Raw genomic sequence first — 15,981 nt, 5'->3', positions numbered from 1 at the left:
ACATTTTGTACCTCAAAGTAGAAAATAATGTTTTTACATACTTAACTGAGATAAGTTCTTTTGAAAAATAGATGACTCTTTAAGGGTCATTAATAACCAGATGAAAGTGGATGGTTTAGCTAATGAGCGACTCTCCGGAAATCAGGCTGCTGCTCCTCCTCTAAGGAAACAGCCAGGTGCTATTCTCAGAGCTGGGCAGCTGACTCCTGTTAGGCAGCTGGGTGATGAAGCTGTCTGCAGTCAAGGTTGGCCATTACCTACTGGATTGTCAGGGGCTCAGTGGAAGAGGAAAGGAGCACGGGTGTGTACCCAGAAAAACCCAGGTATGTATAAACAGCTTTTCTGTGTGATTTTTCTGTCCTAGCTTTACAGTGATACTTTCTGCCTGTTCCAAATATAGTCAGAAATTAAATCAGAGTTTGCAGTTGTTGAACTCAAATATTAATTTTTTTCTGTGCAAAGAAACTTCATATTTTCCTTTAAGCTTAAAAATGGCGTATTTAGCTAGTAGTCAGTGCAAGTTTTTGGCTCAATTCAGGACTATTAGTATGTGTTTGACAGTAAGAGGATATTTGAGCTGGCTGCAACTCTCACTGAGAAGAAGGAAACATTTTTAGCTAAATAAAGGTCCCAAATACTTGACCTTGGACATATGATACAAACAGAACAGATGTTGTGAATAGAGGAAAAAAAAAGTAACAAATTCACTTAACTTTGCTGCTTATTCCTTGCTTTAAAATTTAGATATGCTCCTTTGGCTATGGGAAAATGGTCTGGGAAATGTATGATACCTTTCTTTCCAAACTGAATCATAAATGAAATATAGTTTTAGGGTTGCAAAATGTTTCTGGTTAGAAACTTGATTTAGAAATACATACTGTGAATAGTATCTCTTTCCTACAACTGAATACGGAATCTGGATAGCAATTAAAAGAAATCAGCCTTGCTGGAGAAGGATGGTTTAACCTGTAGCTGCAGTGTTAATTTTGTTTGCAGTTGATTTTGTTCATGGTTTTGGAGAGGCAACTGATGGTATCAATTCTTATTTCTAGCCAACAGCCTAGCGACAAAAAGATGGGGTTTTGAAAAACTGGAGGGTATCTAAAAATGCATCTGGTGTTTTCCCTTAACTACTATATAACCAAGAGTTGTGGTTGGCAGTGGGATGTGAGATGACAAAAGAATATTGATAATCTGTCCAGCACTATGTAGGTTTTTTAAATCAGCCCTCCTGGTTCAGGCTGATCGTGTAGGTAACTTTTTTCTAGAAAAAACATACGGCATTTCAAGAAGTAAATTATTTGGTGTGCAGATACCCTTTGTACAGGAAATGGGTTCTATTGGATGATTGCAACGTGGCTTAGTTGCTCTTACATCCTAGCAAAGGTTCACTGCTCTGGCAGACCCTTAATGCAGAACCTGAGACTGACAAGATTTAATGATAGAAGGAGAAAAGCGCGTTGGGGACCTTAACTTACCTGTCTCCTTGTGGAAGGGGAAAAATCCTTTTCTTTAAGTGGTTGTCACTGTGGACTGAATGTTTGGTGACTGACCATCCATGGTCCATCTGCTTGGAGGAGAGATTGGAAAATCTTCCTTATGTAATGCTTGAGAGATGGTTGTTTGATCTGAAATCCTCTACCAAGGCAAAGAGTTTTAAGTGTCCATGTAGTTGGGAAACCATCAAGCGATCGCTTCTGCTATGCTTGGGCTCTAGACAGGGTCAATACTAATTTCAGTAACTTGGATTAAGATGTAGCTGGAGATCTGTTTTAGTAACTGCGTTTAAAGATGCTGCCTAATCCTTTTCCATATTGCTCTGCATGTGCTTTTTCATATGGTTTTGGTTGGGTTTTTTGTGGTTTGGGTTGTTGTGTTTTTTTTTTTTCCCCAAGTGTGGGTGAGTTGAACAATGAGATCCTTGTCATGCTGAAGGAGTGATGGCTTGTTTCCTGTAGGGTTGGGTGAGGCTGAGGAAAAATTCTGGAGGGAGGATCAATGAAATCCTGAGGCAAGTTGGATGAGAACATGGGGCTCATGGGTTTCTGAGTCCTGCCTCTCAGAAACACTACACAGAGAGACCAGAATTGCCGCCTCCTCTTCACCGATGCTGGGATGGGCAGGGAAATCTGTTATGCTTGTAGCCAGAATGATTTTGTGCCAGAGAGTGTGTTGCTGACACATCTTGTGCTGTGGAGCTGTGGCTATCAGCCGCTTTTCACATACTCCAAGTTTTAACTGTTATCTGTATTCCAAAGATAACCTGCCTGTAAATGGAAAATTTTGTCCCAGTGTAAACTTTGGGAGTAATGCCTAGTAATTAGCCCCTTGCAACTGGAGACCGGTTGAGTAAGCAGTGCATCCAAACACCTTGGTGTTTTTCAGAAGGCCTTTGCCTTTTGGACTTTTATTTGGCAGCTATGACTAAAGAGCCAGCGTGACTGCTTGTTTAAAAAACCAAAAAGCACCAAACCCAAGAACCATCAACCCTAACCCCCCTAAAACCTTGACGTTATCTCAGCTAACGTAAATTCTGTAGGTGCCTAAACCCCAAAATGTAGATTGTTAAAGAAATTGTCTGCTGACCTCCCCTGGGAACGCTGCAGCATTCCTAAAGAACCTTGCCCTGCCTGGGGTGGTGCAGACCACGCTGCTGAGCGGGCAGCTCATGCCAATGTCCTGTGGGGAGTCATATGTAACACTGTGCTGCTGATCTTGCCGGCGGCGCTGAAACCCTCACGTTGATGCTGACTGCGCAGAAGGCTGCTCCCTCCCGTACAGTTTTGCAATGTGACCACCCTGCCCTCCTCCCCGGCCCAGGCAAGTTGGGGTGAAGGTTGGCTCCGTGGCACATCCAAGCAGGAGAGGAAAGGGAGAAAGCGTGTGCCTTGTGCGTTGGGGAGCACCCTTCCTGCCCCTCCTGGCTGGGTGCTGGGGGCGCCTGCAAGCCTCTCCTGTCCTGATACGTTGGCGTGTTCTCATACGCTTCCTTCTGCTCCTCTGTGATGGCTTGTACAAAGCTGCTCTGTCCCTGGCTGCTCTGAGGGGATCTGCTACACCCCAACCCGCTGCCCTTGCCTGCAGCTCCTTCCACCCCGGGCAGCTGCTCGCCCTGCAGCGCCCAGAGCTGCCGCGTCTCCCCTGCCCAGCCCCGCTGCCAGATGTCCTCCTCGCCTTCATCCCGCGCTGCACAGTGTCTCCCACTCGCCAGTCACACATCGACTGCTGCTCCGCACGTGTACGATGGAGAGGGTGAGCAGCAGCTCTCAATGTCACTGACTCGGCAGCTGTCACTGCTGCTTTCAAGCTTTCCCCATCTTCTGGCTTTGGCTGACAGGCTCTTGGCAGCCAGGGCTGAGGCAGCTGCAGCTCCCATCTCCTCCCGTCACTGGCACTGCCAGGGCACTTTCAGCTCTTCCAGTCTGCTGCCGCCTGAATCATGGGTCTCAAGTGGAAGGCAGCCAAGATGCTGTCCTCTCATGGGTTGTCTTACAGTTTAAGTGGTTTTCTGCTCGAATGGACGGCTTCTAAGGCTCCTGCTTCTGGGGGTTGAGCTGCCCCTGTGCCAGAAGTAGGGAACAAGGAGGACATCGTCCCTCAAACAGTCTTTGCCTGGTAAGATGCAGGCTGGAATTTCCAAAAGGTCCCCATTCTCAGCAGTTCCCTGCCAGCACTGCATATGCAATTTGATCATGAAAAGATGCTCGGGCTACCTCAGACTGGGCATCAAGCCTCTGCCAGGCACTCAAAATACAGGGATGATTTAATTTCAGTTTACTGCAGAGGATGGAAACTACCCCCAGCCTTGCCTTCTTGGAAAAGTTCCAGCAGGAGTGGTAACAGATATAAGTCTGCTGATTTGGAAAAAATGTGACTGATGCTACCAAGTCAGAATTTAGATAATAGACCACAGGCTGGATGGAAAGAGGCTGTTTTTTGAGGTGTGTATTGCTTGTTGGTGGGAGAGAATGCAGATCTAGACTCTCCCATATTTTCATTACAATTCCCCAGGGAATGGAAGATGGCACAGTTCCTGCTGTGGAAAGCAAGCAAAGGGGAACAATGACGGTATTGCAGAGCTAGGAAGTTGTATGATTACCTCTACTTTATTAACGAACAGAGCTGGTACAGCTGAGCCCTCTCAGGACCAGGGTCATGCCACCATCTTTAACTTCTCCTGCAACATCTCAGGGTAAGCTTCCAAAGCTGCAGCTGTATTAGGCTGTATCATTTTGTATATGATGCTGAGAGGTACTGTAATGTGTTCAGCACGGGGAAAATACTGTCTGCAGAAACTCTTCACTGTGAGGGTGGTGAGGCACTGGAACAGGCTGCCGAGAGAGGTGGTAGATGCCCCCTCCCTGGAAACATTCAACCTAATCTAGCAGAAGATGTCCCTGCTCATGGCAGGGGGGCTGGACTAGATGACCTTTAAAGGTCCCTTCCAACCCCAACCATTCTCTGATTCTATGAAGATTCGGTAGGTGTTTAAACAGAGAGGACTGGCATAAGGAAGCTAGAAGAGCTAGGTGCTGCACTGATACTTGTCCTCACAATTTGCAGAGTGGGAATGTGACCTACAGCCAGTCTGGAGAGGTGTTCCTTAAATGCTTCTGAGGCATGGGGCTGGTAGCAAGAAATCTTAATTTTGCAAGATGGCTAAGTCAGCTTTTCAAATCCAAGATTAAGATCTAGCTTTGTTTTGATTTTCTGTGCCTGGAGCAGCTCACTGAGAATTCCAAAAGAAATTGTTTTAGACAAGCCATGCTAGCTTTGACATGAAACAGCAGGCTAGAAGTGGAATAGTACGCAAAATAAGATCTTAAAAGGGACTGAAATTATGGCTGTGTACTACTAGCTTGTGAAACTATCTGTTGTTACAAAGATGAGAAACTTTACCTCAGATACACTAACTTAAAACATGCTTCCCGTTCCACAGAGGAGAAAGAAACAGTAAGGATATAGTATATTTTGTAATGATACAAAAATCTGTTAAGAAGAAACACTTTGCCTGAAGTGGGTGAATAAAGAATTTTTACTGAAGAAAAAATATATGTATGAAAAACTTCTGTGCAAGTCTGTAGCATCTGAGTAAGAGCTTTTGAAGTACAGCTGAGACTGAAATATCTTCTTTGAAAGAAGGAAAGGCAACACAAATGTGCACACTACTTATTCACAGAACGTTTATATCTTCAATTTTACAAAATAGTCACGTTTTCTAAAATGCTCCTCTGAAATGCCTGATTAAAAGACAGTGAACCATAGTATCCCATCAGCAGCAGTTTATCACATCTATAAATCTAATTTAAATCTAGTTATAACAGGAGTGTGAGACAATAAAGAACAGCATAAGAGCAGTAAAAGGAGCTTCTAGTTGACAATGGATACCATATATATTTCAAAATACCAAAATGAAGATAAAAGTTTTAAATTAAATTAAACAGTTCTGTAAATGAGTTATAAACACATCTAAGATAGCACATGTGTGATCTTCTGTCCAGTTGCCTCCTGGAAGGAATGGAGTGACCTGAGACTGCAATTTACAGGATTTTCTGTAGGATGGAGTTGGCAACTTCCAGGGATTCATCTTTCACCAAGACAATATCATAAGAGTCCATATATTTTTCCAAAAGCTCATCTACCTATTTGCAGAAGGGAGAAAGACCCACTTAGTTATAGAATTAATTACTGAAAGACTTTTTGTCATTAAAATATTGCCATGTCTTTCCACCAAATTCAGGGAATGAACCATGCAAATACGTATCGCCCCTATGAGGGAATTTCACAGGCTGACAAGTGGGAGTGTGCACATTCCAGGATATAATACCTCACATTTTCTCCAGGATCTCACACACAAAGATACTGAACAAAAACCTAGTTCTTCAGCTTCCCTAAAGGTAGAGTGAAATAGGAAACTGAAGTTTTCTCTCTCCTGAATGCAAACGGATGTGCATTGCAACTTGGCAAACAATCAGTTCTGTGTTGCCTCAAAAAAACAAAGAAAGAAAAGGAGACACTGCCTAAATTTGTTATTTGGAAGATTGTAATTTTGCTCAATTATCAATCCAGTATTGAAAGGGGGGAAAGGGAAGCCACATGAATTTAAAAGAATTAATTTCTCTAGCCTCTGAATTTTACTTGTCAGCAAAATACCTTTTTGGAAGTAGTTCAGTACAAAACCCAAAGCAATTTGCAGCTTCTTGTAGCTTATGGGTTAGAAAAACACTCGAGGCAAGAAATCCATGAAAAATATTTCAAATCTCGAAACAAATACGGGCCAAACACTTGGTTTGATATCTGAGGCTTATTATAACAAACCTGTTTCTAACTCACAATGTTTCACTCAAAGTTTACAAGGTTATATAAGGCTACTTACTTTATCATTGAGATAGCCGATCTTAAGAATATGTTCAACATTTGCTACTCCATCTGCCATACTCAAGTCTCCTTGAGAATCACCCAGCAGAATGATATTACTGTTGTCTTTTAGTTGTTTGAAGTACTCTGTATTCTTCAAGGCACCATCATGTTTGTTGTAAACATGAATCAATTCTCCTTTAAATCCTTTTAATATTCCCTATAAAAAAACCCCACTGAAGTTATTTCTAGTATCATATAGACAAGAGAGAATCTAGAATGAAATAGGTGATACTACTCTTGAACTAACATTGTTCAGATTACAGAATATGTAATCTCTATTGACGAACAAGATAAATTCCTGTTAAATAATGTAATGACTGCAATATCGTTGTTAAGACTAGATAGCGATTGTCCTTGCTCGGAGGAGGAGTAGTGCTGCACTGGGCTGCATGTGAGGTTGTCATTAGAAGAAATGAACAGTATCTTAGTCACACCACGCTAACAGTGTTTGAACTGCTGTTCTCTGCTTGGTTTTTTGCCTGGGAGAGTGCTGAGTATGCAACTGTCATTTTCTATATGGCAGGCTGGATGGCTACATCTGTTGCATTAAAATGTTCATCTTGCATATATAAATAGCTACTAAATACCACAGTCACATTTAATAAGAATGTGTTATTTCATACGTACGTTTTCATCAAAATCCATGAAATTGGAAACCACTTTGACATTCGAATGGTAGACCCCAGCCTGGTGGATAACTTCCTCAAGAATGTCCCCAATCCCAGCAGAAAATATGAACACAGGAATATTATGTTCACTGAGCTTATCAAAGAAGTTCTCATAGCCTTCTCTGCAACACAGAATGTAAATACAAATCACATCTCAAATAAAGCAAGGCAAGAAAAGTCTGAGTTTTCAGAAGACATTCACATCATCTTTGGAAAAGTAATTTTCCCTGAGCATTTCACTTTATTTCTTTTGCCTCACCTTTTCAGGTTAGCAAGAACCATCAGCCTAATGTAAGGCACATAGTTTTAGCAAGAAACTACCGCATCAAGCTGTTTGGTCCTGGTCTGTATAACTTTTTCCCTTAAAACATCTAATCATGTTTTAAAGATTTAAAAACACTTCCCCCTCCCCAAACACCCCAGAAAAAGCAAGCAACTAGTAGAACTCTCTCTAGCTACTATCAGGCTGGACATCTCGTTTCAATCTTCCTTGCTTAACTATTTGACTTTCTATAGGGTTATTACCACAGAACAAATTTTGTTTTGTTTTTAAATCCTGAAAACATTTATTGTTGCTCTTTCCTGAATTTTTTTTAAATTTTCAGTACCCAATCAAAACTATGTATAGTATTCCAGGAACAAGATAATATTATCTCTATACACTTTCTCCACACAGACATTTGATTAGTAGAATTCTGCATTTTTTTAAAAGAATTATGACAGTTTTTGAGGGAATTTTAGCCTGTGAATGAAGATTCAACCCAAATGGACTTAGACTTTCGAACAGGCAGAGACGGTGTGCTTATCTGTTTTGTGAAAGATAAGAATTTAGTCAGTATGACAAACAAACACTTCCACAAATTAAGTTTTAACATCTTGTTTCAGTAGTCCAAAATTTACAATTTTGGAGAACTTCAAAAGAGATGGGAGCCACAGCACATTTCAAGCAAGGATTTTGCTGGCTCTTAGACTTGTCTGTTAGCCACAAAGGAAGAACAACATTTAATACAACATATGAAACATGCTCCTCAAGTCACTGCATTTTTATCTCAGAACTATTATAGGGAATGTTTTTCAGAGGAACAAAGTTGAACTCTGCATTCCCCTTAGAAAAAAAAGAGCCACCAGTGCAATTTCAAGATGATGAAAGTCTACATAAATGCAGTTTGTAGAGATGGGACTCAAACTTTTAAAAATATCTCTAGTGTGATCATTGTAAGCATTTAGCTACAAGATATCAATAAAACAGGGGCATGAAGACCTCACTATGTTCCCAGATTATGGTGTCATATTCTCAGGAATGTTTTTTGTCTGGTTGGTTGTTCCTCCCCCCCGCCCCCCAAAACACACAGTAAGAATCTACAGAAAATGCTCCAAAAGAGTGTTGTTCAAATCAAAAGGAACTTACTTCAGCATAACATCAGATTCCCTCACAATTTCTGCAAACTTATCCTTTTCTAAGCCTTGTTCAATGAGTAGTGCATGAGATTTGTTGTACCTAGAATATAAACAAAAAATGGGTGGAAACTGACTTGTAAAGATTCACCTTTCATTAACTCTTAACAGGATGAAAAGCATCCTGTATATTTAATTCTTGCTCTTTCAAGTTAATGGCAAAGCAAAGACAGTTGTTGCACAACACTCCAAGAGATTAAATCAATTAAATAGCTAAAAGCTAATTACTGCCATTAAATTTGCTTTTAAAAACTTATTAAATCTAATCTTAGTACAATTTGAAGATGGCAGGTGTCTCTTACCATTCTACCATATACGGATATTTTTCTTCAATAGTGAGAGCTGGATCAATTTCAATAGCATAATAGGTTTCTTTCAGCTGCAATAACTGGAGGGGAAAAAAAACAACAGGTGTTTAATGTAGTTTTACAAAATAACACTTGGTATTTGATCTAACCAATCAAAATAACTTCCTTTATTCTGGTTACATTATTTAGATAAAATGGAATCTGAAATGCTATTTGAACAAAAAGTTAGCTTGTAAATATATCCAAGAAGAAAAAGTGGATACTGTTAAACTGAACTACTTGCCACTGTCAAGAATACAAATATTTATGTTCACTTCTATTAGTGACTGGATGTCTTACAGTTGGTGAGAAAGCTCAGACAGCTTTAAGGATTTGAAAGTATCCCTTGTCTCGTCAGGTTGCGTAATTCAACACGCAGTACAGCCAGGGAATAATAACAGTTGTCTGAACAACAAAGCAACAACTAGCAGGTTTTCCATTTACCTTTTTCCGACAATCCTCTGTGATGAGCTTAGAGTTATCAATGATGTCTGGGGGGTGGAAAAAAAAGTGTTAAACAAGACGTTACATTTCTTTTACTTTGCTACATGACACTATAAATGGCACAGAAGACAATGTCTGACATACCACTATGTTTCCTCAGAATTTTTCTTACCAGCAACCAGTAAAAGACACATTTTTCTTCATAGCCATGAAGATGTATTACTGTCCTTCCCCTCAACTCTGAATTAAAAGGTTAATTACAAACCTCTATCTGTTTCTTGAGATTTAACTGTTTCTGAAATCACCATGAGACATCCTATGTGTTTTAGGATTCCCACTTCATTATTAAATCTTTTTTTTTTTTTTTTTTTTCTTTTATTGTTCTAAAAGGCTACAGGATAAAATGTCAAAAATTCTGAAGAGTTTTCTGTCTGGGTCTTGCAGGAGTCAGGACTATTATGAGCTCTTAAAAAATAATTCAAGCCTACCATATCTAGCCAGTAACATTTTATAGTTCAGAACTTAGTTTTTTAATTGTGAATGACAACTTGCCTGATTTTAATTCACACAGATTGTGATTAAAATATATATACATAAACCACATATAGACACTCACTATAATACTTTTTCATTAGGTTAAGTAACAAGGCACTACAAAATCTCATATTGGGGTATAAATTGGATAGAAAATTAAAATGTAGGAAAAACTAAAAGGGAGTGAACAAACCAATCCATATTAAAAAAAAAAAAAGTACTCACTATGACAAGTTGGACATCTTTTTCCATTGTAGGAAAATCTACTTAATGTCATATCAAAATCTGTAATAATCTATTTAAAGAAAGAAAAAGCAAAACTGTCTTACAACACGGAGGGACAAAATAAAGGATGGCTAGAAATTCTGAATGATCAACAGTAGTTGCAGTTGAGTAGCATGTGTATCACAGAAATCTCCCTACTTTATTGAACCCTTGTAAGCCAGAATCTCCTATAACTTTATTCTGACAAAACTTTTTTCTAATTCCTGAAATTACTAAACTTACATGTTTATATCATTTACTTAACTGGTGTCTGGCTGAATTACAGTTGAATCAACAAGGGCTATTAAAAGAGTTAACAGATGTCTAAGTTTTGGAAGTTACTCGAAGGCTGATTTCTATTATAAATATTCTTAGAATTTTTGGCACAGAGCAAAAAATCATATGATTGCTTTCATTCCAAACTGGTTACACCTTCTACTATCTTTACCTGAAGTTTGGCAGCTCCACCTTTGATGAGGCCACAAATAATCTCCTCTACTCTCCCTGGGTCCTTAATATGGACAGTCTTCTTCTGAAATTCTGGCATCTATGAAGAGTAAGAACAAAGACAGAAATATACTTACAGATAAAAACTTACTAGGTAATGCCTGCTGTCCATCAGATTGGAAGCTCTGCATCTAAAAACAGTTTCACATGACATCAAGACATGCTCAGGACAGGAAGGCAAGTTAAGAGTGAGAAGAAACAGAAAATACTCTGGGTGTACTACTGATGACTGCACACAATTCTGTTTGCTTTCAATACCTGCTTTCATTCCCTTTCCTAATATAAAATTATTCAGTAAGTTGACACTCACGGAAGAGATAATTGTATTTGTAGGAAATAAGGAGATATATAGAAACAGGACATATGGGACCACCTTGTGGTTCAAGTATGTCACTGGGAGATGGTGAACCTTAAAACTAGCTCTTTGTACAATTAATATGCCCTTGAAGTTTCAACACAGATAAAGAAGACAGGCTGATTTTGGACACCTGTTGTTTTGTTGAGAAAGTTGCATGTCAACTGAGTACTCCAATACAACAGGGCACTATAGTAATTCACGCTCCCTAGACAGTCCATCAATCATTTTCCATTACCTATTTTGCTGCACACTTTTGAAATAACACATGCTATCACACCACATATTCCTTTTGAATGAAGAATATTTCTTCAATATTATGATAAATGCTGAATTTAGTAAAAAAGAAAAAAAACCCACCCCTCCTGATACAACACCCCCCAAGCCCTTGCTTACTCTAAAAGTTTCTCTTCAACCTTGCAGAAATGGTAAAAGAACAACTTACTGACAGAGATTTCCCAATTTAGTATATAGTTCCTTCCTTTATAATCATGTATGGACGTGTCTAAATGTCTAAAGCAAAGGCATCAGACATTTGCAATCTGTCTACACAGGTATTTGTGAGTAGTAAATTTTTTCTGTATACAGAACTTCAGAGATGACGAAGTGTTAGGAATTACATTTTTTACATTCTGATCATTCAGCTTTCCTTATACCTAACGTGTAATCTTTGTTGCAATGAGCTAATCTAAATAAATTAAAAAAAGAAAAAAAAGTAGCTTCTATGTCCAGACACATTTCTGGAACCAGAGTTCTCGTATTACCAATTGTTAGTCAGTCACACAACACTCATTCTTCCCGTTCTTGATGCTGCTAAGCCTGTTGTTTATTAGTGACAACTGACTTGCAGTCAAATTGCAATTAGGTTATTATTTAAGAAAAAGATGACATTTTAAAGTCTTGTAAACACATGTTTTTATAATGGAAGAGACTTGTGTGTCAGGGAAAAGAAGGAGATGGAGGTACCTTTAAATATCGGCTCTAGTCCACTTTGCCCTCAGGTAGGAGCAAACTACATCATTACAGCTACATGATTCTCAGCAGATACTTGTCTAACCCATTCTTCAAAACCTCCTCTCACCTATTCATCACTTTCCTCAACCATGTATTTTAGTGCTCAACTATCTTTATATTCAGAAAAGTTTGCTTAATCTCTATTTAACCTTCCTTACTGTTATTTTAGGTCATTCAACTTGGAGGAAAGTATTCTTTTTCACAGGGCTCACTGGATATTTTTCCCTTCTTCCTGAATTAAGAACCCCAGTTTCTTCAGCCTTCTTTTGCAGAGCACAGATTTCCAAACCTCTGAAAGTTCTTGATGTTGTCCTGGCCCATCCATTTGCACCATATGTTCTTGAAACACAGCATAGATAACAGTGGGTATAATCTTCCTGCTCTGCTCTGAAGGGCTGCTTTGGCCTGTGTCTTCAGGTAATGTCTTGGCATATACATTTGAATGCGCTTACTTTGTTAGAAGTAATATGGTGATCATAATTCAAATTCAGTTGGTGATGACCAAATATTCTTCAAAGTTACTCCTATGTGGAAACAGGTAGTTGCACAAAGTGCTAAATTTTATGTTTAGTCTTGCTGGATTATATCTTTTCTTCTACATCAGTGCTCCTATTTTTCAATATAACAAATAATTCTAATCTCCAGCACGCTTACTGCTACTTTCTGGCTGATATCGTTGAAGACACTAATGAAAACAGAAAATAGAAATCCTTCTAAAACCCTAATCATGAGTCTCTGATAATTTTCCAAGGTCCTCCACCCATCCAGAAAGTTTCACTTATACCAGAATATCTTGCCAAAAATTCTTAAATCATGACAGGGTATTTACTACTTCTTTGCTTTATAAGTGTCATCAAGAAACAAACTGGATTCATTTCACTTAGTTTGGAAGATTTACGGTTTTCCTTTGCCATCCCATGGCAAAGACATTTTCTGTAGAAGTGGTACCTCCTAAACCAAGATAGTTGTTCTCTGTGTGGCTGCAGTGCCTTGCTACTTTTATTAGCACAGCAAATTCAAAAAAGGTACATTAGGATTGGCTTCCAACAGTCAGCTACATCCCAGGCTGAGAATCACTGAGAAAGCTAATGATCGTTAACAAAAAATAAAATTCTTGAAAAATATCTATTAAATTTGCTAATCTTTCAAGAAATACATTTACAAAGCATTTATAGATATTTACTCAAATTATCAGCAGATCTGTCTTCATGAGATAAAATGTTATCAACCTGCAACACTTTAAAGGTGTTTTATGGTGGTACTTTTGTACGTTATACAGTGCTGGTAAACAAGTGTAACCATACTGCCTTTTTGGTGGGTATACAGCATTTTTTTTCTATAGTGAAAGATAAAGCAATTTGACTGTTTTTTAATTTTTTTCCCTGTAAACGGACTAATTTAATTCCTTTGACTTTCAGAACGCAAATTATATATGTATTTTCAGACTTGGAATACAAAAATTACACAAAGTGAAATCTAAATGTGTGCTTTTGTAAGAAGTAGTTCAAACATGATTTAGTTTACTTAGATACTAAGCAACAGACTTCTTAATATAACTGATGTAAACAGAACAGATGTTGGGGGAGATGGAGAGATCAGAGGGAGAGACTGTATGAGGAAAGCTGGATTGCCTGAAGTTTCATTTCAGATTGAGGCCTTTTGTAAGTTTCTGAAACAACCTGAAGAATAACCTCCTTAATAAACACTTTAGTAGATGATGTTAAACAAGACATTTCTTAAGATTTTAAGTATGATGAAAGCTTCCTGCTTTGATGTTGCAAACTGATATTCCTACTCAAGATCAGTTGTTAAGGTTCATTTATTTCTTACACATCTTTCATTTTTTACACAAGAATTGAAGTCAGTTGAAGAGTATTTTAATTTAGGGGGGAAAAAAACTCTAAGTCTTCTGCAGTGAGTATAATCCAGACAATTTCAACCTCACAGGTGCTTTCATAGGCAAAACCAAGGCTTCGTTATGGATACAGCATCTGATAAAGCCTCAGACAAAAACAGTTAGTTGAAATAGCCACTGTCCCCATCACTAGTTTCTTGTTATTTGCAACTGAACATCAAGTAGCAATTCTTTTATTTTGGCTTTATCATTATTATATTAGAAGTAAATTAAACTGTCTAATAAGCAGTACCAGTTTTCTGGCACACTGTCTCCTTCAACATCTTATGCTTCTGCCCAGTCTAGCTGTTGTTTTTTTGTTGCGTATTTGCCCTTCTTCGGCGTTGAAAGAGACAAGCAGATTCAAGTTGGAAAGAACTGATAAAACAGATGAAAGAGTGAAAAAATGCTAGTAAGAGAAGTTCAGCCAATTTGATAAATTTGTATTTCTATTAATTGTTTAAGAAAGCTCTAGGAGTCAACTCAGTATACACAAAAGGCCCAAAATTCTGTTTGACTGGGAAGAACACGTACGGAGAAACAGCCAAACAAAAGTCTCCACAGCACTTAACAAAGGCAACAAAGCTTTTCAGAGCAAGGAGCTTTTACATACAGAACTAAAACTATATAAGCGCACAAAAAGGAATTTATATTTCCTTATGACATCTGAAAGTATATCATACTGAATCACTGAAGTGCCCCTATTTATTCTGTCATTTTATGAAAATATGAGGAGTTCTGTTTTCTTACCAAGGACATCTATGTGTTACTGAAATAGCTCAGAGGCCGGTATCTCTTTTAAAACACATGTTAAAAGATGGCAACTCCCAAAGGAAATTTGTGGTTGGCATATACACTGGCCACAAATACATTTAAGTTTCTAGTCTCTGATATTTTTAAGGAGCCTTCAAAGAGAAGCCAGTACAACAAAATTGAAAAAGATTATTTTAAAGATTGAGCTTAATTGGATTTATGAAAAGGAAAAAAAGATCTGCTTGTTTGTGATAGCAGGTAACTGGAATAAGGATGTAGGAAATTCTTTTGTAGCTAACAACGTTATAGTCATACCTTGATGAATGAACAGTAATGGATTCACGCAGGTTTGGAAATCCCCCAGTCCTACAAACCACAGAATGGGTCATTTACAACAAGGATAGTTCTGAAAATTATAAGTCTATTTAGTACATGAGACATGCATCTGTGTAGCTGGTTAAATAAAGAGGAAAAGTATTTACTTTACAGACCATATTGAATTCTAGTTTTGAAATAAAGTTTCTTATATACAATTGGATAGCAGGAGTGCAAACAGAGCTGCTTTTATGTTGTATCTGGGTGCTGCTTATATATATATATTGTTTTCTTAGTATCTAAGACAGTGTATATCTTAGTGCATGCTGCGTCAGTTCGATTATAAAACAAAAGTTGGTGATAATCACTAAAATGAAAGGCAGGTATCTAAGTGAATTCACAGCTGCCATAGTAGGCATTTCCAATCGGGTATCCTAGGGAACTAATAACAGATAGTGTGCATGAGGTGTAATGTTATATTCCGGAGTTAAGATTATACTGAACTTTTGAATCTACTGAGTGCTGGAGGTGGAGTAGTTACTTCCCTCCCCCTACCCAGTAAAACAACTGTGTAAGTCCCTATGATTTAAAAAAAAAAAAAAAAAAAAGTCCAACAAAAAAAAGAAACAAGGAAACTTCATACAAAGGACGACTGTGGGACCTTCTGTTGTTTTCACTATCCATAATTTTCAGTTGGGATGGATGAGCTGATGAATCACTTGCTCATTTCACAATCAAATCTACATACGTAGCCTGAAATATTACTAGTAATAACCAGAAATTTTTAAGTTATCATCATAAGTCTGCTAAGTAACACTTTGACCAAGGAGATGTTTTCTTTGACCATGGAGATCAGTGACAAGTGGCATTCCTCAGGGGTCAGTATTGGGACCAGTGCTGTTTAACATCTTTGCTGGTGACATGGGCAGTGGGATTGAGCGCACCCTCAGCAAGCTCGCTGATGACACCAAGCTGTGTGGCTCGCAGCCCAGAAAGCCAACCATACCCTGG

General features: G+C 38.4%; 1 protein-coding gene across 6 annotated transcripts in view; it reads right to left on the bottom strand.

The window, feature by feature from the left end:
• Window positions 1-5,017: 5,017 nt before the first annotated feature.
• NT5C3A (5'-nucleotidase, cytosolic IIIA) overlaps window positions 5,018-15,981 on the bottom strand; it is a 29,000-nt gene continuing 18,036 nt past the window's right edge. For 5 of the 6 annotated variants that reach the window (XM_074858795.1, XM_074858804.1, XM_074858834.1 and 2 more), the window contains 8 exons: window positions 10,581-10,679; window positions 10,094-10,163; window positions 9,335-9,381; window positions 8,846-8,931; window positions 8,497-8,586; window positions 7,048-7,210; window positions 6,377-6,577; window positions 5,018-5,642 (listed from right to left, as the gene is read on the bottom strand). In XM_074858795.1, coding sequence (XP_074714896.1) covers window positions 5,541-5,642; window positions 6,377-6,577; window positions 7,048-7,210; window positions 8,497-8,586; window positions 8,846-8,931; window positions 9,335-9,381; window positions 10,094-10,163; window positions 10,581-10,679 — 858 coding nt within the window. In that variant the 3' untranslated portion in view covers window positions 5,018-5,540. Of the gene's footprint in view, window positions 5,643-6,376; window positions 6,578-7,047; window positions 7,211-8,496; window positions 8,587-8,845; window positions 8,932-9,334; window positions 9,382-10,093; window positions 10,164-10,580; window positions 10,680-14,970; window positions 15,022-15,981 lie in introns of all 6 variants that reach the window. The other variant, XM_074858844.1, reaches the window with a different exon arrangement.

Source organism: Strix uralensis, chromosome 1 (genome assembly GCF_047716275.1).
Source record: "Strix uralensis isolate ZFMK-TIS-50842 chromosome 1, bStrUra1, whole genome shotgun sequence".
Lineage (NCBI taxonomy): Eukaryota > Metazoa > Chordata > Aves > Strigiformes > Strigidae > Strix > Strix uralensis.
The sequence above is the reverse complement of the archived record's forward strand: the minus strand, read 5'-3'. Positions and strand labels throughout refer to the sequence as shown.